General features: G+C 41.7%; 3 protein-coding genes across 8 annotated transcripts; 2 read left to right on the top strand and 1 right to left on the bottom strand.

The window, feature by feature from the left end:
- Window positions 1–134: 134 nt before the first annotated feature.
- sting1 (stimulator of interferon response cGAMP interactor 1) lies at window positions 135–7,112 on the top strand. 2 transcript variants are annotated; one of them, XM_055034279.1, is made up of 7 exons: window positions 135–452; window positions 1,931–2,157; window positions 2,571–2,763; window positions 2,992–3,100; window positions 3,953–4,191; window positions 5,187–5,373; window positions 6,243–7,112. In XM_055034279.1, the coding sequence occupies exons 2-7, from the start codon at window positions 1,931–1,933 to the stop codon at window positions 6,482–6,484; spliced, it is 1,197 nt and encodes a 398-aa protein (XP_054890254.1). In that variant the 5' UTR covers window positions 135–452; the 3' UTR covers window positions 6,485–7,112. The 2 variants fall into 2 exon arrangements, with proteins under 2 accessions (XP_054890254.1, XP_054890255.1); XM_055034280.1 differs by lacking the exon at window positions 135–452 and having other exon boundaries at window positions 1,489–2,157.
- A 208-nt stretch (window positions 7,113–7,320) lies between these two features.
- Window positions 7,321–26,517, bottom strand: brd8b (bromodomain containing 8b). 5 transcript variants are annotated; one of them, XM_055034277.1, is made up of 19 exons: window positions 25,898–26,271; window positions 25,690–25,786; window positions 25,140–25,209; window positions 24,959–25,008; window positions 24,736–24,858; window positions 24,504–24,584; window positions 23,802–23,866; window positions 23,096–23,262; window positions 22,819–23,010; window positions 22,517–22,592; window positions 21,656–21,798; window positions 20,382–20,811; window positions 20,248–20,285; window positions 19,971–20,167; window positions 19,684–19,776; window positions 19,449–19,517; window positions 19,055–19,340; window positions 17,004–17,048; window positions 14,219–15,356 (listed from the first exon to the last, which is right to left on the bottom strand). In XM_055034277.1, exons 1-19 carry the CDS (start codon window positions 25,914–25,916, stop codon window positions 15,297–15,299), a joined length of 2,301 nt encoding a protein of 766 aa, XP_054890252.1. In that variant the 5' UTR covers window positions 25,917–26,271; the 3' UTR covers window positions 14,219–15,296. The 5 variants fall into 5 exon arrangements, with proteins under 5 accessions (XP_054890249.1, XP_054890251.1, XP_054890248.1 ...); XM_055034274.1 differs by lacking the exons at window positions 14,219–15,356; window positions 17,004–17,048; window positions 25,898–26,271 and adding exons at window positions 7,321–8,125; window positions 26,456–26,517; XM_055034276.1 differs by lacking the exons at window positions 14,219–15,356; window positions 17,004–17,048 and adding an exon at window positions 7,321–8,125 and having other exon boundaries at window positions 19,971–20,161; window positions 25,898–26,273.
- Window positions 12,242–13,521, top strand: si:ch211-39i2.2 (DNA damage-inducible transcript 4-like protein-like). Its single transcript, XM_055034282.1, has 2 exons — window positions 12,242–12,487; window positions 12,779–13,521. Exons 1-2 carry the CDS (start codon window positions 12,310–12,312, stop codon window positions 13,210–13,212), a joined length of 612 nt encoding a protein of 203 aa, XP_054890257.1. The 5' UTR covers window positions 12,242–12,309; the 3' UTR covers window positions 13,213–13,521.
- Window positions 26,518–27,647: the final 1,130 nt, after the last annotated feature.

Genomic DNA, 27,647 nt, shown 5'->3' with positions numbered 1-27,647 from the left:
AATCTCTTACTGTTTTAACTGTGTTACTTTCAGAACGGAAGCCATTCCCCTTTTGTTGTCTTTAAAATGTTTTCCTCCCTTGCACCCTCCCCTTTTGTCATGTTGTCCTGTGGGAGAGTGTGTACTATCGATTTTGTATCTAAATACATCCAGTTTATTTATAAAGTTAATTTCTGTTATGTACTTTTGTTCATGTAGGACTTGGAGCAGGCAGCCTGTGACACGGTTCTTTTCTAATAGTTCTTCTTGTCAGAATTATTCAAGGAATCATCCTTTTAAAGGCGTTCCACGGCCTGATCATTTAAAACCAGCACAATGCAGATCGGATCCGGTTACACTTAGAAAAACTTGAAACTGAAAGTGGCTATAGGAGGCGGACTCAGACAGGCAGAACCTCCATTCAGTACAGAAGTCAGTCCAGTCTTTTACTCAGAGACACCAGAGACACCAAGGTGAGTCCCTGCATTCATTCATTTCTCTTCCTCTGGTTTTAACATGTGTTTTTTAGTGTGAATTAAAGGTGAGGCCAAGGTTGATTCTCAAAGAGCAACAGGCTGAAAACTTAAACTTAGACATTGAAATCAGAAGCACATGAGGCAAATGTTTGATTTGCAAACATAATAAGCTTTCAGTTTCACAGCTCGCCTCGCCACTGTGAAGTGCACAATTCAGAGACTGAGGTCCAGACAAAAGTCAGGGAGCAAAAACAATCTTTAATACATCTGCAGACGGAGAGCAAGAAATACACTGCATTAGGCACAAATTAGGATCCGCTCTGAGGAACCCAGAGTTGCATAGTTACTTTATTCATCTCTCTTTACTTCCGAGGCGGAGATTCAATCTTCGAAGACCAAACAAAAGAAACAAAGAAAAACATACAAAACCTTGTATAGTCATTCACTGTAATGTCTATGGGAGGTGAAAACTAAACACTTTATCTCCATGCAGGGAAGGCCACGGGAAAAACAGCGAGTTCCCAAATAACTGTCTGGGGAAGTTCAGCAACCCTGGAAACTTACTTCAGTAGACACATCTTGGTTCATTAGTTTGTACACCTTTTCCAGCTGCACAGAAAAACACCTTGACTATGATTCAAAAAACATTACATTTATATGACACATAAAGGAACATAATTTAATACGAATAAAACCTCTTCACACCACGTTTCATTTGCAAGCTGCACTGGACCTCAAGTGGTGCAGTGAACCAGAGAGGAAGTCACAGTCTTCCTCTCGTGGCTGAGAAACCACCGTCCTTCCAAGGAAAGATGCAAACTGTGGTGTCTTGACCAGATGTCAGATTATGAAAACGCAAAATTTAAAACAATTTCCTTCATCACACAGAGCACACTACTAAAAAAAAACTCTTAACCAAGTATTTTTGTCTAGTTTATTTAGTCTTTTAAATGTCGTGAAATAGGACAAAACTAACAAGTGACTTTTTAGAAAGATGTAAAAGGTTGTTTTAAACGGGCAGTGTGATGTGAAATGCAAAGCAAAACAAACCTGGAGTTTTGCCTTTTTACTTTGATCTCTCATGACAACCATTCAGTTATGCAAAACAGCGGGGTGGACCTAGCCCCGCCTACAACGACAAAGCTCCTGCAGTTATCAAGCTTCTGGTTTTATAACAACTGAAGTTAAAATTGTCTGATGGTTCAGTAAAGTGGCACAATGTGCCTGGAAAACATAATACTGCCCCGACAGGAGAGTATTTTTCATCAGTACACATAAAAGTACTAGTTTCACCGGCAGAAATAAAAATCTGCCAGTGAAACTAGTCCCTTATATTCAAGACAAGTTAATCTAGCTGGTTTGACATTTGCACTAAAAAAAACTAGACAAAAATACTTGATAAGTTCTGCGTTTTTTCTTTTTTTTGCGTACCTCACTGAGCTCACAGACTTTTTTTTTTTTAAATCTTCGGACAGATGCATTGCCTTCGAGATGAGGATGCTCTCATCCCGTCACCTCGTGGACATTCACCAAAAGTCTGCGCCGCATCGGTGGCTGCCATAGCAACCGGGGGAATCCTGCTTCTGTCTCCTGGTGGGCTAATTAACCTGGTAGCTTTTGCAACACTCATCGTGGCTCTTGGGCCCTTGCTGCATGGACTCTATCTGCTGTTTGAGGAGCTGCTGCACCATTCAAACACGAGGTTAGCGCCTTGATGACTGCACTAACTTTCAGCTCGGTTTGGCGTTTTGTCAAAGACTTCATGTCAGTCATGAGACACTTTAGATATTTCAATATTACTTGTACTTTGAGGTTGGATCATAGAGAAACCAAACCAGCCTCATTGCATTGCTATTAAGCAATGAGTCCAGAAAATAGAAAGCTTGATAAAAGTCTTGGTATCAAGTCTTTTGTGACCTCTAACAATTTTTTCCCCCAGTTTTCAGAGTGATGTTAGTTTGCTGTGATGTAACATTTGACAAGTAGAAAAGTTAGTATTGGTCCCATCCGTCCCCAAATGGACCTGTGGAGGATTTAAATTGTGCTACCATTGTACATGTTTCTGTTTGGACCTGTGACTTTGTTCTTCCTGCTTTCCTTCTTGACGTTTGTCAGGCACCGAGGTCGGTCGCTGCTCGGCCACATCCTGCCTGCCTGTGGATTGGGACTCAAGAGTCTGCTGGCGGCAGCACTGGCCGCCCTCCTGCTGCACCTCACCAGGGACTCCCTGACGCCGCGAGGCCAAAGCTGGGAGCTCGTTGTTCTGGTTCCTGTGCTTTACGCGCTCCTCAAATGCCTGGGAGTCCTGGTGAGATACAGACTCCACACACAAGAGATTTGCTCCAGGCAAACAATGGTTGGCTCAACGCTTCACCAAGATAGGGCTCTGCCTGTCTTTGCTTGCTAGCTGATTATAAAAACAACTTTCTTGCTACTCAGAAAAGCAGGTCCTCAAATGGCCTTTTTAGTTTACTCTGAATATTTTGGAAGGACTCGGCCGTCTCCTGAGCCGAGGTCCGTGTGTGTGGCTCTGCAGGGTCCGTGGGAGGTGGAGGTGTCGGACATCTGCGAGGAGAGGAAGCTGAACGTGGCGCACGGCCTGGCCTGGTCCTTCTACCTCGGCTACCTGCAGCTGGTGCTCCCAAGTCAGTAGTGGAGCACAAATACATGCTAGGATACTTTTCATGTTACAACCACAAACGTCAGAGTCTCCTATTTGGATTTAACTTCATAGCAGCGAATATTTATGGATCAGAAATAGAAGGGTTCATCATTTTCCAAATACTCTAAAGAAATAATTTGGGAATTGTGGTACGCATTTGTTTTTAACCTGTTGAGTCAATATGTCTGTCATCCTTCATTGCCTTGTTGGAGTCGACGTTGAGATAAACTCCTCTCCAAAATGACCACACCAGCTGGGTTCTACTATAATGCCAATTGAATTAGGGTAAAACTGAGAAGTGAACATATAAACTTCCATTAATGCAGCACTTAAATCTACAATGTGCTCTGGAGAAAATATTGTAACTCAAAATTGTAAAAGTTTCTGTCAAATAAATACTGCCTCCTAATTAGCTGAATTTATTAAACAGAAATATTAATAGCAAATTTTGGTTGCATACCAACAATGCTTTCAAATATCATCTCTTACTTGAAGAGGTTGGAGTGTTGCTGAGAGAAAACCATGCTTTCTATCTAATAATGGCAGACTCTTGAATGCAGAACCTACTTCTGCCACTAGATGTCAGCAAAGTGAACATTATTACAGCATATTACCAGGATGTGATACGAAACTGACGGGCAAAGGCACAATGTTGTAGAAATATCTCTCACTGCAGTTGAAGCTGTATGTGGTTAATGTTTTTATTCACTCCAACAGGTTTTCTAGAACTTGAATAAAACAGTGATGTTTTGGGGCGGTACCACAACAGTTCAGTGGGGTTCTATAAATACTTGTACCGGGCCAGCCCTCAGAGAGTCTGTACGGATCCGTGCAGGTTTGAAGACGTCCATCGATTCATTTCGCGGCTCTCATCGAGACAGCTTGTGGGGTCCCGGCTCCCAGAAGCTCCTCATCCTCATTCCACTTAACGCCAACATCTCGCACAAGCTGGAGGACGAAGACAGCCACATTGAGTTCTACAAGAGCCTCCCGAACACCGAGCTGGACAGGGCCGGGGTCAGGGGTCGCGTCTACAAGCACAGCGTCTACAGAGTGAAGGACGAGCGCGGGAAGGTAGGCGAACGCAAAGAAACACACTTCTCAGGTGTTCTGAGTCGGAAAAGTGTTTGTGCTGTGCTTAACAAATGGCACCTTTTCCAACACGGTGCCATTTGTGATGTGAACTTTATTCACTTCAACAGGTTTTCTAGAGCCAGTTGGATATTTGACAAATACTCTTAATTTGAGGGTTTTGTCTGAATAGAAAAGCAACCATTTCTTTAAAGCAAATGAAAACATTAGAATTTAAACATCAAATTCACAGATTTATCAGTCAGAATTATGTGGCTGGTTTCCAGAGTTTTAGTGTGAAGCTTTGACCAGCTGATAATTTCATTTTTATTTTAAAAACTAAGACATAAGAAAGTCTAACAAAACTAAAAGTAGTTGTTTTTTAGCCTTTGTGCTCTGATAATTGACTATCAACATAGGCTAAATTAAACCGTAAGTAAAAGAGAGTGTGTCATTTAAGAAATATAGTATAATATTATGAGCTAGTATAATAAAAAATAAGCAAATATTGTATTTGTTTTTCTTTTGTCGTTCTTCCTGAAGCTTAAAAGTTTCACAGAACATGACAAGGATTTCATCGTCAACGATTACATGGAATAAAAAAAAAAAACGTATGTTTCTTTTTTTTTGTCTTATTGTATAAAGTGAAATCAGACCAAGCTTCTCCTGTTTTGGCCCAGTTACAATCAAAGTTATTCCTATTTGCAAATTGAAGCAATGATGACAATATATGCCTTCAAAATCAAAAATAGTGGCACTGAGACTCTTCTGGCAGCTTATTTTTCCCCTGCATTACCGCCACCTTGTGGTCAAACATGAAAATTCACCCACAAGGAACTTGAGGCACCATAACAGTGTCATCGACCTGAAAGAATAATAACATTCATTATACCACAAAATGAGTGTTACTTGTAGTAACATTTAAGAAAAATAATGTATATTATTAACATTGTGCTGTGATATAATTAAAACCCTGCTTTTGGTCTGTGTGCCACCAGGCCCATGACTGCGCTGTGGAGTATGCGACCCCCCTGCTGACTCTGTACCGCATGTCCCAGGAGAGAAACGCAGGTTTTGGGGAGCCTGAGCGCAGGCAGCAGGTCCTTCTGTTCTACCGGACCCTGCGGGACATCCTGGACCGGTCTCTGGAGTGCCGCAACCGCTATAGACTCATCCTGATCAAAGGTACCAAACCGGCTCTACAGTTTTTTTCTCTAGTTTCTCACAACGAAACTGAATGTCTCAAAACTGCTTGTTCAATCGTCAAGCCGCTGATCATCAAAAAAGTAGTTTCACATTCCTGCGCAAGTGGTTATGTGTAACTATCAGCTTTTCTCTACATTTTCCGTTGGTTTTAGTCAAGTTGATCAAGATTAGTATTAACCCTCCTGTTGTCCTCGGCTTATGTCGACCGAGGACAAGCCCTTAAAAAATATGTTTTTCAATTGCAGCTGCATACAGAAACTTTAATCTAACAGTCCTGCATCAGAACTATGGTGTGCACAACTCAGGGGGACGTTTAGGCTCAAGCAATCCAAATGTGAACTTTACAAAAGAAATAAAAATAACCAAACCCAGGCCTCAGGTCAGACTGACCGGAAGACTAAGGAAATCACAGCTGGACAGGCAAACAGTATGGAATGGCATCACTGATCTCCGTAAAACTGATATCTTTTCAAATTTCCCCCCCTCCTGTTGCCCTCGGGTTGACATGACCCGAGGACAAGCCCTTATAAAACATTTTTTTAATTGCAACTGCATACAGAAACTTGAAATCTAACAGTCCTGAATCAGACCTACAGTGTTCACAACTCAGATGGAATTTTCTGCTGCAGCAATTCAAATGTGAACTTGACGAAAAAAATAAGAACAACCTCCTCTTGTCTTCGGGTCAAAATGACCCGAAGACAAGAGGAGGGTTAAACGGGTCTCTGAATTGTCCCAACATCCACAACATTGAAGCAAAAGTCTGTCGAATAAGTCTCAACATGCAGAATGCTTGAACAAGGTGTCATAATGTGTTGGTGTATGAAGCATTCCTTTTCCTCTTGTAGACGAGCACGAGGATGACCCTCACTTCCTGTCCAAAACCATCCTGAGGCATCTGGAGCAGCAGGACAAAGAGGAGTTCTGTCTGATCGGAGCGCCGCAACAGGACACCAACAAACCCGTGGAGGTGGAGGACTGGCACAACCCTGAACCAATGAGCCGAGAGCCCACGCTGATGATGAGCCTGGACAGGCCTCAGCCTCTCAGGGGCCCCGTCGAGGACACAGACAGCTTCAGACAAACTTAAACTGAAGCCCAGGGACAGAGGAACACATATACACACACACACACTGTTAGGGTTAACACCTGTTGAACATACTTAATAAAGACAGAAAAGACAAACGGAGTCGGTATTCTTGCTACTCGCGAGGAGAACGGACAGAGATGTGCTTCAGTCACAATCTCCTACCGCTCTGAAGCACATTTGTCCGCACCTCACTTTTATTGTTTCAGGATCCCTAATCACAAGGACGCTGCAGCTCCAAAGGGAGGGGAAAACAATTCATCATAGCTACAGCGCCAGTTGTCATTTACTAACTAATACACAAATTATCCTGGACTAGATAATCTCGTTCCTGACACAAAGTCTAGCAGAATATACTGTGATTCTTCACAGTGACAGTTTTATAGCATTCCAGCAACTCAGCGAACCAAAACTCTTCACCAAAAGATAACCTTTCAGGAAAACACTATCTCTGCTTTCCATCAGTGAGACCTTCTGAGAAAGGAATCAGAGCAAATCAACAATACAAGAAACATTCTTAATTCTATAATGAGATTAACTTAAAGGAAAGTATAAAATAAAGATACATTATAAAGATCAATGACAATAACAAATATTTGATTAATTATATCACAATTTCTCCAACACACACACACACACACACACACACACACACACACACACACACACACACACACACACACACACACACACACCACACACACACACACACACACACACACACACACACACTGCCCTGCCCCAGACTGGTTCCTGGATTTCGGTCAAAACTCACTGGAGAGCTTAAGGCAGTCTGACTTGTCATTATCAACCTGTCTTGTGCTGCTGATGCGTGAATTTCCTGCTTATGAAAATCAGAATCTGGATCTTAAAACAAATGCAGACTTTGAATTGGTGAAGCTGTTTACTGTGTCTGTCTTTATTTTTTCCCCAAAATGTGGTAAAGCAAGCCCACAGCATCATGGACCCTCCTCTGACTGCAGAACTCGGTTCACTTGGTTCCAAAGAATGAACTGACTTCCTCTGTGCCTCCCATTCCTCCCACAGAGATGAATCATATTTATTTAAGTTTTTAGGCCGACCAGAGTTTGCTGTTTTGGTCCACATCAGAGTTCGATTGCGTGTTCACACCTCGCCAAACAAACCGGCACTTTCTCGGCAAACGGACGAGAGTTTGATTGAAGCGAACTAAAGTGAGCAGTGTGAATCCACCTTATTATTGGTTGAACCGATTTACAAGATGTCTTTTTTCTCCAGGTATTCTATAGATTTCAGAGTGTTATGCAGACTAATCAGGTTCCTACAGCCTTTCTAGACAAGACCCAGTTCCAACACCATAATCTACCGTAGCCATCAGATGCTTTCCTACATATTTAAAAAAACAAATATCTCCATCACATTGTTTTAAAAATATAATATCTCAGAGAGGATCAGTTTCAGAAACATCCACATCATTTCTCAACACAATCTCTACGTTCACAGCTGATTCTCCCCGGCGTGGCTTCTGTATCAGGTTCTGTGACGGTTCTGCTGTTGTATCAATCTTCCAGACCACAGCACAGAGGTCTTCTGGTTCTGCTCTGCTTCCACAGAACCAGAACCAAACATGGAGAAGCGGCGTCCGCACAACAAATCTGGAACAAACTTTCAGAAAACAGAAAAACACTAAGTGTGTTTCCATTACAAACGTATGTGAAGATTTGTCAATATTCCGAAATGTTGAAAAAACACAATTACGGCGTTTCCATTAACTACGAAACAAAATAAAAATCACACGCAAATAAGTTTGCTCATTAAAATCAAGCCACGCGTCCTGTCGTCTTCTTTGTCGTTTCATCAGTAGTAACATCCGGTTGTTGATCACGTGACTCGTGTGGCGAGTGTTCCCACTGCGGTTTAGTGAAATACACAAATTCACAAACAGCCGACAAATCACATCATGCAAAAGAAAAAAAATTAGCAAAAAACATGAGGGCTTTTTTTTTTTTAAATTGTCATGTTTCCATCATTTATTTTCAGAATTCCAGTTTGCTGCATTATATGGTCAATGGAAATAGAGCGAGTGATTTCATTTAAATCAGAGCTACAAACCCACCTGTCTTTAGTTGCCTTTCATTAGTATTAACACATCTATCAATATATTTAATGAGCATAATGATTTCGATGAAGGCTTTTAACAAGGTGAAATGTTTATTGCTCCTTTCACCATTGGTGTCTGTATGATTTTTTTTTTTTTATAATTCTGTAAAACATTTTGATCTGCATCCTTGTTGCTAAAATGTCCAACACACATAAACCTGACTTAACCAGAACCAAACCAAAACATGAAGATACTGATTTTTACGCCATCTATGTATAAAAAAAAACATATTTTTGTTGCTGTTTCAAAATGAAGAAAAAAAAAATTTTAACTGATTTTGTTTTTTACTTTGGCAAAAAAACAAACAAACAAAAAAATAACATCTCACAACATTAGTTTTCTAGTTTAGTTTTCAGCTTATACAGTATGACAGTGTTGTAAGGGCATCCATGCGCTAAACTGACCTGTCCACAGACCGGATGTGTCAACACTGAAAACATCTGATCATTGTGAAGTAACAATTTAATAAGGAGTGCTGCAGGGATGTTACTTGGCTCTGTTTCGCTTTATGTTCTTTCTCTAACTCTTAGCTGCTAAAACTTTGGATGATTTTAATATCCAGGAAATACTCCCGAATTTTGCTGAGTCCTGGTGGCGTGACCACACTCTGTAATTCCCCTACACTTCCTCAGAAAGACACTTCCTCCTTGGTGCTCCGTCTCTCTCTCTCTCTGTCAGACTGCAGTAGCTCTGGATGTGATTGGCCGCCTCCCGTGGCGTCACAGCCACGACATTTCTGAGGAGAGTGACTCAGGTGAACGAGAATAACCTGAGAAAGACGTCCTCCCCCTTCAAGTCATGCCAGCACAGCAGACTTTGGACCTTAAAGGAAGGACACTGTCTTCATCTGTTTGAATTACGTTGAACTAGTTTCACATATTTCTATTTCAGACAAGAGCAAACTTGTTGTCAGATGTCGGTTTCACCCTGAAACACACACTGTGCTCCCAATAGGCCAGTTCTCAAATAAAGAGTTAAAAAGTGGAATGTTTTCTGTTTAAAAACCCGACTCCTCGCTCACCTGGTCATTCTACGTGACTGGTGATGACTTCATGGATCGGACTAAAATAGAAAGTTTAAAAAGCAAACAGTTCTTGTTTACGCTGCTGGGCCTTCACCAGGTGTATGACTGTCTACGCCGTTGTGAGTCAGACTGAGTCTTAGTCACCTGGTTGTGAGTAACGGCAGGGTTCGCTTCAACCGTAGTCTAGACGCAAACACCAGCTAACCCTCGAAGCGTTAAAGCTTTAAATCTCCCGCATTCACACGAAGCAGCTGGGCTCACCGCAGACAAACATTCACAAATCCCTCAAGATTTCTGGAGTTAAAAAAATGGACAGTTTGAAGGAACAATGTGCAGTTCTTAAGTATTTATAGTATTTATTTTACTCTACGTTTCATCGCCCTGTTAAGCTGAGAACAGAACTCTTTCACTCGATTCAGTTCAACCAATTACCTTTTTAAATTCCCATATTGACAAAGGATGTTCATCTGTGTGTGGTTTAATCAAGGGTGAGCCTGACACTGCAACCTAACACTTTACATTTTGATGAAAATACCATCAAGGAGAGACATGGTGGTGGTATCATCTCGCAGTGGAGATGATTCTTCCTCTATTTTTTTCAGTTAATGAAAAGTGGATGCAGGTAAGTGCAATGTAACCTTGCAAGAAAAATTGGGGCGAAGGTTCAGTTTCCAGCAGGACAATGACCCTGAACATTCAGCAAGTGCTACAATAAAATGATCACAGCATATTCATGTGTTAGAATGACCTAGTCAAAGTTCAAAATTGATGCTGACAAGACTTTGAAACTGCTGTTTGCAGATACTCTCGATACGCTATTGTATCGTTTATCATTTATCGTGATACATTTCTTATTGTGATAGAAAATTTGATTTATTGTCACAACAAATTCCAGATACAGTTGTTTTAAAGAACAACATACTCCATGTTCTTTGGATTGTTATATTTTATTACTTCCTCCACTGTTTGTCCAATGAGAGCATCAATAAATATCAATAACTTTGAAAATGTGATGAAATGCATCGTGTGTGCAGTTTAGTGATACAAATCAGACTTAATTATGAGATTGATTTCCTGAAGAATCGTGTTTTTCAAGAGCAGTGTTTATGTTTGAGGGGCTCCGATTGCTGTGTCATGAACTCACAGCCATACAGTTTCATACAAAAAGACGTAATAAACACACCTTAGTCATGTTTATTGTTATCAGAATAATGCCACAAAGTATCGTTATAAAAATGTAGAAATGTCAAAAACTATTAACCTTTACATGTGCAAATGGGGTGGGCAACATACTCCAAAAGGTTTCGGTAGGCAAAGTTTCTATTTAATGTCTTCAGCAGTCCAACTTTCTGAACTACTAATAGTTTGGTCCAGATGCGTCTGGATTCTGACATGATGAACACTTCTTCTCATTGTAAGTGTAGCAAGTGGTCAACAGCAGAAGGGGAAGTTTGATTCTGAATCACCGTGGCAATCAGCTTCTCTTTCAACACAACGCGTTACGCAGTGATGAATTTCACTCAATATCTGAGTCACATCTAGTATATTTCCAGCGCAGCTCATGTAAGTGCCAAAAGGTTTCACATTTGGGAAAAGTACAGTTGCATTCATTAAGCATAAAAAATGAACAAAAAAATATTAAATGAGTGAGAAAGGAGAGCCCGACCTTAGTTTTAGACTCAAAATACAGCACTAATTTCCATTTTAGTGCGTCTAAAACGGAAATACATACTTTAACTACAAGAATATGTCTTTAATCCCGATTTCCACTGAGTTGAACCATCATAATCAGTTCATGACTGTGAGATTTTCCATCCAGTTGAAAAAAAGCCTAATTTTAAATCTATACTTTAAGAACAGAATCTTAAATGTTACTTTTTGAACATGAATTTTTGAATATTAGTGTCACAAAAGAGCAAAACAGATGTGAAGGCAGAACAATGAAACTCTTGAAATTCTAATATGTTTTTTCTGGGGGGTTTTTTTCCATTTTTTTTATGCCATTCATTAAACACTTTTGATTTAAAGCCTACAGTGGGGGTTGACCTGTTGAACTTTAGATTTAACGCTAAAATAATACTATTATTTTTCTATGCTACGTTTTAAGTCGACGATATAACTGTTTAAAATACTGAAACAGTGTTTTCACCTTCTTCATCTTATCTGTATAAAATTAGCCAAATACCATGAAGAATTGATTTAAAATCGAGGCTCAATTTTCAGAACTTCCTTCACAAATAACTACAAACTATTTGACGCTCTGTATCATTTCCTGAATTATATTCCTCGATAGGAGGTTCTGTATTACACAAATTATTTAAATATAGTTAAAACATCTTGTTACCCGGAAAACGAAGTAAATTTCGCAGCATTCAGACTGACGTAATGCTCCGCAGCGATTGCTTTTTCCTGGTTTTCAACGCACGTGACAGTTCTCAGCTGCAATCCGCAGATAGGTTGCGCGAGCCTCGAACCAGGAAGATTCCGGACTCAACCGGCTTAAGCCCCGCCCCCTCCCCCCGGGCTGATGCAAGAGGCCCCTCCCTCTCCTGTATAAAAGCCTCGCGCTCGGCGCATCGGGCCGCTTCACCCATCTGACTACATGGAAGAAACACCGAGAACACAACTGGAGGAGACGCCGGAGCTCGACAGGCTGCAGTCAGGATGGTCTATATCGCCGCTATGCCCTTTGGACACGGAGTGTCGGTCTTGACGGAGGAGGAGAGCGTGGCGGAGATGATAGGAAAGTACTTCTTCCAGCACAACTCCCCGGGCCGTGGGTCGAGTTCGGCCCGGCGGGGAAGCGTTGAGAGCTGCGATGAGAGGGACGGCAGTTGGCCTTGTAAGTAGCATTTATATAGTTGATACTGGTTGTGCTGTTAACCTGCAGCTATACGCAGATTGAGAGTTTTAATATGTTTCTCTAGACTTTTGAATAAATAACACTTGAATAGTTGGTTTATAGATATTTATTATTTTTTAAATTACCTATATAATATGGTGGATGACAAATTGATCCACCTGAAAACTTGTAACTTTACTAAAGTCAGTGATGTCATGACCTGTGTTGAAAGGACTTGACTCAGATGATGCAATGAGGTGATTCTAACCTTTGACCTCTGTCTCATCACAGCCGCAGATTTGGATGCTGGTGTCGAGGACGAACAGCGGCTCCTCCATCAGGACCTGACCCGGCAGATGGAGTGCTGTCTGACGGAAGCCAAGCCGTCCGTCCTGCGCTGCCAGGTGCTGCTGCTGCCCCGCAACATGATCACCAGGGTCGGGCATCACATCCTGCACTCCTCCGCCAACGAGCCCTGCGGGCTCCGGGGCGCCTCCATCAGGCTGTACGTTGAGGGCAAAGAGGGCCTTAAGTCTGTGGGGACCGTCGTCCCGGACCCGGATGTCACCCCGACCTTTGAACTCTCTGTGGTGTTCAAGGTGGACAAGGAGGATGGCTGGCACATCTTTGATTCTGGCAAAGTGCTGAAGCTGAGGCCAGAGTACCGGCTGGTGAAGAGGAAGCTCTACTCCTCTGAAAGTCCAGTGATTCATGAGTTCAGCTAGTGGTGGACGGGGTCTGCAGAGTCATGTCAGTTCATAGTGAATGTAAGGCTGTGTATACTGTGAGGTTTCTATTTTAATTGACTAAAGTTAACTTTATATCTTAAAGATAGCTGAACCTTTTTGAGCGGGCCCTCAAACAGACTTTGTTTTTGTTGCTTTTTCACTAATTGTCAGTATTTTGCACTGCGAGTTTCTGACACTGCTTTAGATTTCAATCCAGAACTGGGCTGGTCTCACTACTGAAGTGTACTGTTTTTGTATTTTATTTATAAGACTTAAACTGTGCAATAAAGTATTTATATAAAGTTTTATGTGGGCTTTTTATTTCTTGATAAAGAAAAGGCAACTTCACTCCTTGGCTGGATTACTAAAGGCTGGAACAATAGGGCTTGTTCCCTGAACTATCATTAGGAAACAATGGATAACATGTTGTAGGGTGATTGTTAACAGGTTGTCCACATCCTTAAGTTGGCCTTAAAAAATTGCAAGTCTTAACTTATCATGATAGAGCGGTTCTCTATTTAAAATTGAACGGATCAACAACTGTTGCAATCCTTCATAAATTAGATGGCTGAACTCTTTAAAGCATTTAGGTGTTTTGGGTGCAGACAATCTAAAGGATGTAGATTACTGCCTCAAGGAAAAGAATTGGTCATATCAGTTTGTAGGAAATGCAGTCATTGGTGTTTCAGTGATGGTTCTGCTGGCCTTTGCCAGCAGAACCATGACGACTAATCTACATGACGACTCACAAAGTGAAACTGTTGAGGCTGTTACAGTGGATACTGTAGAATAACCAAACCAGGGTTGGACCTGCTCCTCCCACAGAACAAGAACAGGCCATCAAATATGAAACCACTATCACGAGGCAACTGTCATGTGACTGGAAACCTCAACCCTGTTTAAAATACTTTAACTGTTACACACCACGGCTATTCATAGGAATCGGTTCGGCATGCTAGCTCAGGCACAACTCTAAAACGAAACCTACAATAGAAAACCAATAAGCAAACCACTCTACTCTGTTTTACATTTAAATCAAATCTTTTATTTAACAAATGTACACCAAAAAACATACATACTCTCACTATATGATCCTTCTCAGGTACAAAACTCAACTTTGTACTCTACCACAACACCAGCAAGTTCTTATGCCATTTACAGAGCGTTCACACTGACACACACACACACAAGCTACTTCCGAAGTGATGACCAGGGATGAGTAGTTTCAGCAATAACAAACTTTGCCCACCTTGTTTCAGAAAATGAGCAGATACTTGTTTTAGCAAAATCCTCAAATTTAAATTATGTTTAAATCTGCTTGACGTCAGCAGGGGGAAGTGAGGTCAGAGGAGGATCCTTTAGAGACTTTTGTGTTTTCATGGCCGACTTCTCAAGATGAAACCAAATCCTGTTGGCAAGGGCCAACTGCAGGTCCAAACTCAACAACAGTTTAATGTAATACCATTAATGAGTTTTAATCCAAAGTGGAGCTTTATGACTGACGTGTTCTCTTGACTTAAATCATGCTTTGAAAAAAGATCTGCAGATATTTAAAGATCTATGCATCTTCAGTACCTTAAAACAAGCTGATGTATGCCATGACCTAAAGAAATGCCCAGTGAATTATACTTGAACATGGCCCAGACTGATTGATTAATTGGTCCTGTGAGACATTGGTCCAACATGCAGAGCTAATAAAACGGGTATTAAATCCTAAGCACATCACGTTCAACCTTGCTGCCATCCAGTGTCTTTACATCCACCTTTCAGAGGACATAGTTAGGTGCAGGACAGACTCAGACAGACTGTACTAACATACAAAATGTTGAGTGGGATCCAATCGAGCAGGCAGCATTCAACCTGCCATTGATTGTTGATACCCAAACAAGCAGCTGCTGGTGAAAATGTTCTTGTTAGAAAGTTTTCATTCAGTTTCATCAAACGGAAATGACTACTCTGGACCCTCGCCAGATATGCGACGCTACGCACTGGGGTGCAAGTTGAAGGAGCTGCGCACGAGTCCCGTCAGACGTAACCAGGCCACAGAGACGTCAGCCATTTCCAGAAAAGCATCCCAGAAGCTACTTCTTCATTTTGAGGTCAGCTTCCATGGCGCTGCGGCGACCCCTGGTGCCTCCATCCTGCAGTGGGAGAGACAGGGAGTCATTTTGTCAAGGTGCCAAGGTCAAAAGATCGGAGACCTCGTCACGTGATTGAGATCCGCTCAAAAACACGGCATGGTCCAACCTCGGAGGGCTTCCTCCCCACACAACGGACAAAACGGAAGAAAAATAAGGATGACTGAAAAAGGGAAAATTAAAAATCAAAACAAGATACAAAGAAGAAATAAATTAGAGCATGCAGAGAAAGAGACACTGAGAAACGCATGTGAAAATAATGGAAAAACAGAAAAGCGGCATGGACTGGGAGCTTGAACCATGACAGGGTACAGGGAAGTTCGCGTGTGTGATGTGATCAAACTTTGTGCAAACAGAAGCTAGAGTGTATGAGGGTGTCTGGAGATGATGGCTGGTTTATGAGCCTTGGTGTTTGGAGCTGTAACAGCCTGACAGGCTGCGCCACCGTTTCCCCATCAACCAAAACAAAAGGCAAAGTCATGTTGAACAAAAAACAAAAAACCTTACAGCCACCCGTACCGTACTGCTGGTCCGGTCACAATAAATCCCAATAAAACGTTTTAGGGTTTTTTTTTCTCATCAAAAGCGGAGACAACGTGAAACATTTTAGGCACCGTATTCAGGATGAAAGTTATCGATTAACAAGTCAAGATAACGAATAATTGACACGCATCCGTTGTCTCTTGCATCAAGAGGGTTGACCGTCTTCCCGTAACATAAAGGGCTAATTTATCATATCATGCTGAATATTTAACAAATACATTTTGTGTCAGCCGAATTTATCCCTGATCTCAACTAACGTGTGGTTTTCTGTCTCATTAAAGTTGGGCATATTTATAAAATATAACCAAACAGAACCACTTAGTGAGAGCCTTTCAAACACTTGGCTTGCGTTTCTTCCCTGACGGCTGACCTCTTCCGGTTCTTCTTCTTCTACTTAGTTTACTGAATAGAAACAAAAAAGATGAAAAAATGTGAAACACGTAATTCCCTATGAACAGAAATATTCTCACAGAAGAACTGTGTGTGCTCATTTTTGAAGGAATGTTCAAACTTCGCTCAGTGAATTTAATCAACTCACAAAAGCCCTCAAAAATTTGTTTTCATCGATTGAAATGATGGTGTCTTTTTTCATCCTCCAACTTGTTGTAATTTTTCTGCGCCTTCGTAACACGCATCAGTCATTTTTCAAGATAACGCTGCTTCACCATGTAGCACGGCTAAATGAGCGCTTAAGGAGAACGAACGGTGTTTTATATTTTGTCCATTAAGTCCATTTTACCCCCACACTGGACTCTGTTTGGACCGTTTCTCTTTATCGTTCTGTTATGATGATTTCTCCATCTTTAACAATGGCTCTGCTGAAGGATGAGCAGCCGCTCCCTCTGCTGGTTGGCGGGAAAACTACAACGCTAAGAAGAGCTGGGAGAAAGTAATTTGTTTATCGATTGGAACTTATTTTAATCTAGCAAACCACTGATAGTCAATTAATCGTAAATGAAATAATTGTTTGCATTCCTGGCTGATTTCTGTGTCCTTTTAGTGTTTGATGGCAGTAAAGAAGAAGATTGTCGCATATGGACGGAGTGAGTGATGTTTGCGCTGAGACCTGGTTCTGGTGAGATCTGAGGGAAGAACCTGAATACTTACAAAGAGAGAGAGAAGGAAAGCAGGAGAGGCCATTGGGACACTGTCCTGTAGGAGGACAAACATCGGAGTGAAAAAGAGAAAGCAAAGACACACAGGCGTGAGAAAGCAAGTTTCATTGGAGTCCCAGTCAGACGAGACGCTGAGGGGGGGACTGGACCTCATCAGGTGGGAAGCACAGAAACACACATATCCACAAAACATCAGGATGACATAACACTTTAACAAGTTAGGATTCAACATTACAAGACTGAGATCCACAGAAGAAAAGAGACAAGCAGGTGAATACGGAAACTCCCGTCACAGCTCCCATCGAATTATACAGATTTTTTTTATTCAAAGATCCTCGCTGAGGAGAGACTCCAGACTCCCACTTCTAGCCCCGACAGCAGAGTGCAACGTGCACGACTACACAACGAAAGTCCTACTTTCAATGATCTGTGGACACACGAGCATGCAGGTGGAGAAAGAAAAGGCTGCAGCCAAACATGCAGGACAGGCATCAACTGGGATGTGGGCAACAATCGTTCCAATGAGGCAGCGGACAACAAGCAGAGCAGACAAACCATCACAGATATGCAACAAAGGCAGCATGTCCAACTTTGACGTGCATGTGGAAGCAAAAACAATGGATTTCCTGCCATTCAAGGTTTGAATGTGAAGCAAACAGAAAAACAAACCCAGTGGCGGTTTATGGGGACATGGCTTTCTGCCCAGGGCAGCAGAACCCAATCAAGAGAAACAACCACCAAAAATGAAGGAGTTTGCTATTCGTTAAGGATTTCGGTTGTTCTTTGATGAGCAGCTCATGGTCTACATTTAATGGACATCTTTAGGAGGTTTGTCCACATGGAAAGACCCGCCTCTGGGTATACTTTTAAATACACATCGCGATGGTGACGGACGAAACAAAGACCTGCCATCAAAATTAAACTATGCTCAATGAAAACAACTTTACGTTATTATTGCACAAACCTAAATCAACATAAAAATCTATTTTCACTGATGCTGAGCTTGCTGCCCTCCCTCTCGGTCAGGATTTCTCTCGTACGTCCAGGTTGCATCACAAGGACTTACCCAGAAACTGATGACATTTATTTAAACTGAATCTGTCTCATGAAAGAAAATAAAAACAAAATCTCTGTTGGTTCACAAAAGTAACAGGAAATCATAGAGCTAATAGTCGTTCAATTCTCTACATGAATTTCTTTTTCTATTATTAAGTGGAAAATTATTCTTAAAATGCTGCGTTTATTGGTCATATTACTAGATTTTAAAAGAAGCACAACCCCAAAACCCCACCTGGCAGAAGCACTTTAAATTAGAAAACAAATGTAGACAGAGTGAGACATGCAGAGTTCCATCGTCTGTCCAAAATAAGAGACTCAATGAGACATTTTATCTTTCAAACAGACAATTTGACGTGATCTTAATGCAACACATGACTAAAATCTCATCCATACGGGATATTTCTCAAAATGTGTCAATTAAACATATTAATCTCCATTAGTAGATTTCTGAAATAATTATCAACTAATTCAATAATTGATTAATTGTTAAGTGGAATATACAGACACAAAAAAGGCCATGTGATGAAAAAATTCAGAGCAGTAATTAATCCAAAACTGTACAAAAACTATATACGTTTTGCATTGAAGATAAAAAGAAACCTTTGTCTAAATATTTGTGTTTAGCCTAAATTTCTCAGGTGACGGTTTTAGCATCATGTCATTCATAAAAGATTGCATTTTAGGCTAGACAACGAACTATTAGCTTATTTACATCCTTCATTGTATTTCTGATGAATAAAAAGGTGGTTAAAAAAAATTGTCGAATGTGCCATTTTTTTTATCCGATTAATTGTCAGAACAATCGATTAATCAATAAATAATCATTAGCTACAGCCCTATGGTTCATTGAACCACGGTAAACTTTTTTGATGCGTCCTCCAGTTTTACCCTCTTTGGGCGCAGAGTAATTACGTTTCTCAAACGCTTACTAACATAACCTCCTCCGCTTCCTCCTCCTTCTTCTTCTCGCGCCGCTCAACCCACCTTCTCGGCCGGCTCCCCTGGTTTGCGGTTGCCCTCCCTGCCGCGGAGGCTCTTGGCGGAGATGGCGCTCTCCGAGGTTTGCATGATGAGCTGGGTGGCCAGGAACTGCTGGACGTGCTCCAGGACGTCACGCTGCATCTCCAGCGCCATGTGGTACACGTCGTGGTCCGACGAGTTGTACATGATGGCGTTCTGGAACATCAGCATGATGTCTCGCTGGAACTCGGCGGTGGTGCGGATCACGCCGGACTCGATGTTCTTCTTTATGGCCGACAGGTCCATGGGTCTGCGAGAGATTTATTTAGATTAAAAAACGAAACGGTAGAAACATGTGCATTTGTTTATCGTACATTCGCTGAAAAGTAGATCTTTAATGGGTGTTGTGTTTTCTGACCTGTGCACTATGCTGTGGTAACCCGGGGCGATGTCGTCTGACACGGGCTGCAGGAAGACACTGGCGTACCTGCAAGAAACATTACATCTGTTTTCATACTAAACTAAAGCTAAAAACAATTTCACGATTAAAAATTAAGACAAAAACAAAGAAAACACTCATGCTAAATGTGGCTAACAGGGAAGTGCTGGCAGTGCATGATGTTATTTAGTGTCTACTTGCCAACAAGCATCACCTGTGATTGGCTGCAGCCCTCCACACCAACATGATGGCTTTCTTCCAGATTTTCTGCGCCTGCATGGCCTCTTGGTCTTCACCGCATGTGGAGCTGATGCACATGAGAGTAAGAGAGACATTTGCAATGCAAACGCAGTGATAGAAAGGTGCTAAAAGTATTTAAAACAACGAGTGTGTTGTGTTTTATTTATAAATTTGATATTTTGTGCAACTTTTCTTCTGTAATCTGTCCGTTCAGACAGAGTTCTTAATGTTTTGTATTTGGTCGGCAAACCGTGCACCTACAGCTGGGAGGAGGAGGCTGGGCTGCTGGCCAGGGAGTCCACGGTGTAGCGCTGGGACGGCGGGCCGTAGCCGTCTTCGCTCTCGCTGGCGGCCCGCTCCACCTCAGACAGGTACGGACCCTCGCCTTCCCCGCAGTCCTCCTTCAGCTCCATCCCGTCGTCCGGGTCGCCCTCGCTCCCTCCCTCCTCTTCCTTCACCTCCAGAGAAAAACAAACGGAGTCGAGTTTTCATGTAAATAAGAGCCGCCGGTGGATGCTGGCGTGTTGATGTGGGTTACCTTGGACTCTCTCCCAGACACGGAGCTGTCTTCTGAGTCTGCAGAAGTTTAAAAAAAAAGAAAGAAAAAAAAGTTGAAGGACAAACAAACGTGGGCTTTGTTTCCGAGTATAAACATCCTGGCGTGTTCCCCACCGAGGCAGGGAGGGTTGGGCTCCGGCTGGCTCCAATCCTCTCCTTCAGTCTTCATTGTAGCTTCGGCGGCCTCCTTCGCGCCGGCCACCGCCTCCTCTGTGACTTCACTTCCTGCCGCGCCGTCGTCGGAAGCCAGTGAAGAGTTGACGTCGCTTCCCGCCGCCTCGGTTCCTTCAGCGCTTCCCTTGAACTGTTCTTCCCTTTTGATGTTGGGCTGGCTCTGCGTCTCCGGGCCGTCGGAAGACGAAGCTGGTGCGGCGTCCTGGTTCTCCGGAACCAATGCAGCGTGCTGCACCGGAGGGTCCGACGGCTTCAGGTCCTGGGTCTCCCACGGCCCAGGGAGGGTGTGGCCTTCTGAGACGGCTTCCTCACACAGAGACAGAGCTGCTTCCACGGCGGCGGCGTCTAAAGCCTCCACAGAGTCATCAACCTACGACAATGGACAGAGAAAAAGAAAAATTCTTATTTAAGGATTTTTTGGGGGGCTGCAGTTAATTTGATAGTGAATCAACAAGAACGGAGGCTATGAGCAAAAAATCCTAGAAAATTTCTGAGATTAATGTAAAAGTTTCAGATTTTATCCTCACAAATGTTCAACATTTTTTAACATTTCTGTTTTTTTCTTGTAAATTTCTGACTTTAAGATCTCGTAAAGTTCCAAGATTTCTAAGAGTAATTTCAAACTTTTAGTTTTTTCATTTTACATCCCACACCAGATTCCTGCTGCGTTCAAAAACGTCAATTTCTCTTTTCCACTCTGATATGGCCGCCATCTTTGTTTTTCTTACAACTTTCAGATGTCCAGCATCGCCCTCTGCTGCACAGAGACCAAACTACAACCCGAAAAAATCTAATGGACTTCATTTGTCAATCAATTAGAAACAATTTCTATCTATTGAACCACTAAATCAACAATGAATTGTTACACAATTTTGTTTTTTTTTGCATCCCCAATACCAATACTTTAGAAAACAATACAAATTTTGAGAATGTATGACTTTCTTAAAGTTTTTTGTGACATGACTTTATTTTTTGCTTCTTTTTATTTTTTCAAACTTAATGACTCAACCAGAGCTAATAGGATTTTTGTTATTTTTTTTACTGTCCCGTTAAGTCAGGGTCAAACAGTCACATTGTGTAAACATGAAATGATGAAGCTCCAACAGTCCTAAATCCCTCAAACCCATTCTTTTGAAATAAACTGCCATTGTAAAACTGTCATATTTACATTCTCGGTCTTGAAGGAATCTATTTGGCGAGAGACACGCCCGTACCTTCTCTTCTATGATGGCGATGATGTCTCCCACAGTCTCCAGGTCCAGCTCGTCCCCCATGTACGACACAGCTACCAGATCCTCTTCTGCCAGCCCCGTCTCCTCGCTGAGCTCTGCCTTCACCGCTGCGTCTGCATCGCCCTCTGCAAGCAGACATTGAAGTATCGGCGAATGCAAAAGCGTTTATTCAGAGTTCATTTTGATTACCTAACAGGTAAAACTAGACCCACTCAAGCTGCTCTGTTTACTGTGATTTTTTTAAATTTTTTTACTTTATTCACAATAACATGTGTACATGAGTTTCCATGTCAAGATATCCTCATCCAAAAATTGCAAACTACAAGGAGGGTTTGATTGATGACAGTAGATGGTCTGCCAACAATAATTCTGTTACGAAATAAGCGAAGCAGGAAGTACCTGCTTTAAGAAGTAAAATTTTAGTTTTAAACCATATCTCTCTGCCTTACTTGAAACATTTTACATGTAAGCGTTTCAAGCAGGAAGATCACTGGTGATGCACCAGCTCTAACCTCCATCTCCAGTGTAAATAATTATCAGCTCATAATAAAAAAAAAATACATCAACTGAATGCTAACATGACTATGGTTTTAAGGGCTCAAACATAATGTTTTTGGATATTTTGCTAAATAATCTTTGGTCTTCTGGGACTAGCCGTTAGCTTCATAATAGATAATTTTAGAATTGATTTTTTAACTATTTATCTATTCACTGTGCTTCTTAAAGTGGGACAAAAGATTGAATTTTGTACTATTTTGAGCTGGTATGACGACACAGTTCCTTGAATCCTCACAGGGCTAAAGATGCCTCTGCATCCACAAGTTTTCATTTGAGTCTGCTTACCGGTGAAGACTTCATGACCGGGGACTAAAGTCTGCACACCGTTGGTTAAAGTCGTCGTCGTGTCTCCTTCTGAAACCTGCCGCCAAAAAATACATCAAACACACCAGGCCAAATATAGAAACGTATACAAATCCTTACATTTACACAACTTTCCTCCCAAAAGGTGAAATAATTTAACTCAGAATAATTTGTCAAACCTATCAAACAGCTATATTTAAAATCCAAAATTTAATAATTCACTTCAGATTAATCGCTAGTATGTTTCTTGATGATTGCTGTTTTGTTATTTAGTTAGCACTCACAAGGCGTGGGCTGGCTGAGATGATGTTTCCTTTCTTTAGCAGCTCCGATAACAGAGGCGACGGTGGCGGCGTGGCTTTCTGCGCCAGGAGTCTCTTCTGAGGCGAGTCCTCCGCCAGGGAAGCCAGACCTCCGTCTTTTGGCCCCGACACCGGAGGCTCCGCTCCCGGCAGGAACACGCCCACCCCCTGAGCCTGACGGAGTCGGGTTGAGGGAGTCACTCGTCTTGTTGAGTCTGCCGCAAATTTACACCTGACGTCCGGCTAAACGGTTTCCTACCGTTGAGTGGACGACGGTGTCCTCCGAGGGGACGCCTTCGGTGTCCATGGGTGGCGTGGGGACAGCAGAGTCTGCCTGAGCGTCGTGAGTCGAGGGGCTGGCCCCGAGGGGCGACCGGACCGTCACACTGGGGAGGCGCTTCGGCGTGTTCTTCATCGCCTGACGCGCTGTGTAACACACACGGGGGAAAAAAAAAAAGCAGAAAGGAGCGACTTTAGATTTCTCAATGAGGAATTCAAAAAGCTGCTACATTAATAATCAGTCATGGATCATTAATAAATATTTTTCACACAGGCCAAAGGAGACATCCTGGTACATTTCCCAGTCAATGATTCAGCTGGACAGACAGAACCTAAAATTTGCTAGTGGCAAATTTTGGACACGATCAGTCGGATTAATCGTGATGAATTGATTATTGAAATGATCTTCAATTGAATTAGTAATCGATTAATTGTTAACAGGAGTTTACAAATTCAAAAAAGATCATTTTGTTGACAGAAAAACACACTCAGAGCAATAATTAATCCAAAGCTCCACAAAAAATGGAAACAATTTGCATTAAGAGAATCCATTATGTGACTTTAGGCTGAATTTGCTGCGACATAAAGCAAACTGCAGCCGCCTCTTGCAGCTTCTCGTCTTCCATCCAGTGGAAGCAGCAGGACGGCTGAGCGTTCGGTTTTCACGGTGAACGCTCTGGACCTACCTTGGTACGCCACCTCTGTGGCTTTCCTCTTCTGCTCTGCCTCCTCCTCCTCCTGCTTCTTCTTTCTGCAGTTGAAAAACAAACGCAGAGTTTAAAATGTGAGGCGTGGCAAGGGAAATGAGGACGGCAAGCTTGTTGTACAGATGGTGAGAACATCAGCCTTGCTTTGGAGCTGAGGGTGAGGACTTCTGCTGGAGAACGAACAAAAAATTCCGGAAAAGTTGATTTTAAGGCGAGAAGCTGTAAAGGTCAATAAATAAGAGCTAACCCCACGAAGCTTGCGACAAGATATTTTTCCCACGTTTTAAGTGACATAATTTGCTCCTGGAACCAGTACTTTTTCATCAATATTAAGGAATTATTAACTTAAAACAAACTCCTGTATATTGCTGAAAAGTTACTTGCAAGTTAGTTTAGTCTTATTTTTATTTAAGATATTTGCACTAGAAACCAGACCAAAGATACTTGGTAAGAGTTTGTGTTCTTGCAGTAAAAATTGACCCCCTTTAATTACCATACAGAGGTTGTGCTCACTGTTGCTTTTCAGATATTTAAAGAAATTTTTATCGTCGCAACGGAAAAAAAAATAAAAAATTTGACTACAACTCTTTGCAAAAGGCGCCATGAAATCAGGAATTTTAGGCCACAACAATCACAAGGAAATATGGCAACATGGAGGGGCCAAAAAGGGAAGAGCCTCACTGTGTGATTTCTGCCCACAGATCCTTGAGCTGGGAGTCCATGTGACCCGACTGGATCAGTTCCACCTCCTTCTTCAGCTTCCTGTCAGGACAAGGACAACAAATACAAAGGAAATCATTTTTAATGTGCCATCGTGAGTTCCTATTACACTTAGTTTCATTCATTGTAGTAAAAGCAGTGACTTTGAATTAATGCACCAATCAGTACACTGTGTATCAGCACGTACACCTACCTGTACTGCTCCTGCGTCTCTCTCTGTAGTCTTTTAAGTTCCTCGATCCTTTCAGTGGTCAGCCTGCGGACGATGACATCTTCGATGGTTTCCACCACCTCGCCCTTCTCCCCACGCTTGCGCCTAGAACAAGACAAGAAAGTTCGGAGCGCCCTTCGCTTTAAGTCAGAAAAGTCCGGGATCAAATTCTGCGACGGTGACGCCGCAGCACCGGAGCACTCACTTTGGAGCTTCCGTGGCTTCCAGCAGCTCGGAATATTGCGAGGCACAGTGCTGAGAAGCAAAACAGGAAATTAGCCAAGTCAGCTAAAAAGAATAAAATTCAACACGAGTGACATCTGTGGCTGGGAGATGAGGAGAGAGGGAGAAAGTAGTGGGTTATTGTCTCTCTTTCTCTCACACACCTTCTGAGAGAACCAGTCAGGAGGACGACCAGGCTCAGAGAAAGGCTTGATGGCTCGGCTCACAGACACCCTGGAAGACAAATAAGACAAAAATATAAGATAAAGACACTTTAAGAGGGAATAGGAGGGGTGGATTTAGTTTGTCCCACCACATCACACTATAGAAACAAAAAAAAAAATAAGTAAATAAATAACATCTTAGAAATAAAAAAGAAAAAAATAATGACTGTATTGTGGCCTATACACTGTATATATTTCATACCCCAATATATGGGGTGTGAAAAAAATAATAACAGTTGTCCTACATGCTATTCTTCTCTATGCTGATATTTAGGAAAGTTTATTTTCTGATTAATGTAAGTAGGGAAACCTTGGTTAGAGATAATATCTATGACGCCTCACTTTCTCACTATATCACCCGTTTTAATAGCCAGACAATTTAACTGAGCACCGTCTTGATGGACCTTGTTTCTCTCCTACATCTCTGATCGTATATGGTTGGTGGGGAACATTTTTTTGCTACAAATGACAAATACTTTCATGGATTTACCAGTTTTGGTCTCCGCTCCTCATCACAGATGACGCCAGGCACAGTTTCTCCCTGATCGACCAGGGCTCCGTAGGTCCCACATTCATAATCTTGTGTTCTGTAGCAAAAAAAAAAAAAAAAAAAAAAAAGAAAAAGAAAGAAAGAAAAAGAAAAGGAATTAAAAAAATACAAACATGTTTGTTCATTTCTGACAGGAATTGGTTCCTACCAGTTTGCATATCCATCATGCTCTATTTGTAAACGCAGAACGAACTAAACCAGTCGTAAAACTTGAGTTTAGCTTCATCCTAATAAAAATTAAACTTACTAAAGGGTTCAAAACGGCTACCAATAGCAACGGAAGCTGCCAATTTAATCAGAAACGCGAGGGTAACCGCAGCATGTTTGACGTAAACAAGCAGCACTAGCTTGCTACCGCTAGCCACAATACTCTCATTCGCCTGATATTGTCTGCAGGACGACTAAAACTCCTAATTTAACTAAAACATAAATAAGGCTCATCAACACAAAGCTGGCAATGGCTCGTATTATTTTACAACCAAGATAAAACGGCACAATAACGTCTAAATTCTAGCGTTAGCTTAGCAATGTTTGGGGGGACACATTCATGGGGCACACACATCTTCCCACACACCGGCGATATTTGGAGCGGCGAGGCCGCAGTGTCTTTACGAGCTGGGTGAAATAAGTCCCCCGAGTCATTTTGCCTTCACAGATCCCTAAAAGTCTCATATGACATTAAAAACTATATTATAATATTACTTACTGCCGATGCCGCTCGCCATTGTTTTTGCGACGAGACTCCTGGCGCAACATCCGCCGGACAGATTTGGGTGATGCACACAACACGCCGCCGTCCTCCCGAGTCAGTCAAAGACAATGCACAAAAAAAAAAAAAAAAAAAAAAAAAAAAAAGCCCCTCAGCGAGAATTAGCCTGGGGAGTGTCAAAAAGCTGTTCATGCTGTTTCCAATCATAATTGACAAAAAAAAGGGGCTTTCAAACATCCACCTGCGTGTAATCTATATAATTAGTTTCTGTTTTGTGGTAAAGTTCCTGAAATAAATGGGCTTTTCAGTAATATTCTGATTTATTGAATGCGTTTGAACAACAAATACCGGAAAGTGGTCAGTGACATTGTTAACTAATAATCCACAAGTCATCCAGATAAGTGCAAGTAGTTTTTCATTTCTATTACATCAGCTAATATCTATTGCAGCAGTACTATGAGATGCCATTTTACTGGACCTGCAGACTGCACATACAATTTAAGAAAGCTTCTATATTATTTCTGTGTTTTGGTTTAACGTATCAACACTATTAATAGCCACACAAATGAAAATGCTTTTATTATCCACTTTATCACTAAGCTTTCTATCCACCGCCTGAATATTTCAATACATTGAACCTGGAGATGTGTACATAAGTGATATATTTCTTCCTTTTCTATGCAAATCTGTGAGACATCCAGCTAGCTAGGCTATCAAAGATCTGATTAAGATTTTTGGCAACTTCACCTCCAATTTTATAAAAGTAAATTTCTGTCTGTTTTATGTAAATTCATAGCATTCCGTCTCAAAGTTAATTTCTCTTTCAACCACTGAAGTTTAATGAATGTTGAAATGTCTGCAGATGATCCCTGCAGTTATTTAGTCATATGCTGATCATTGCTGTCGTAGTGAAATGCATTACTTATACTCTCTCTCTCTTTATATATATAAACTTTTGATTCTGGTGTTTTTAGCCCAGGGTGACCCAGCAAAATGATTTATACGATATGCGAAGGCACCAGACATACCAAGTGATCTCGTCGTGTTGTATTTGTTGGAAAACATTGCGTTTTATTTCTTAATTTTTAACAAATATGTACTCTGTATGTCCCAGTGTATTATGTACCTTTGCATATTGTATAAATAATCATGGCCACCAGTCCAGTGTGCAACGTGACATGATTCAGAG

This window comes from Poeciliopsis prolifica, unplaced genomic scaffold, assembly GCF_027474105.1.
Source record: "Poeciliopsis prolifica strain line A6 unplaced genomic scaffold, Auburn_PproV2 SCAFFOLD009, whole genome shotgun sequence".
Lineage (NCBI taxonomy): Eukaryota > Metazoa > Chordata > Actinopteri > Cyprinodontiformes > Poeciliidae > Poeciliopsis > Poeciliopsis prolifica.
The sequence above is the reverse complement of the archived record's forward strand: the minus strand, read 5'-3'. Positions and strand labels throughout refer to the sequence as shown.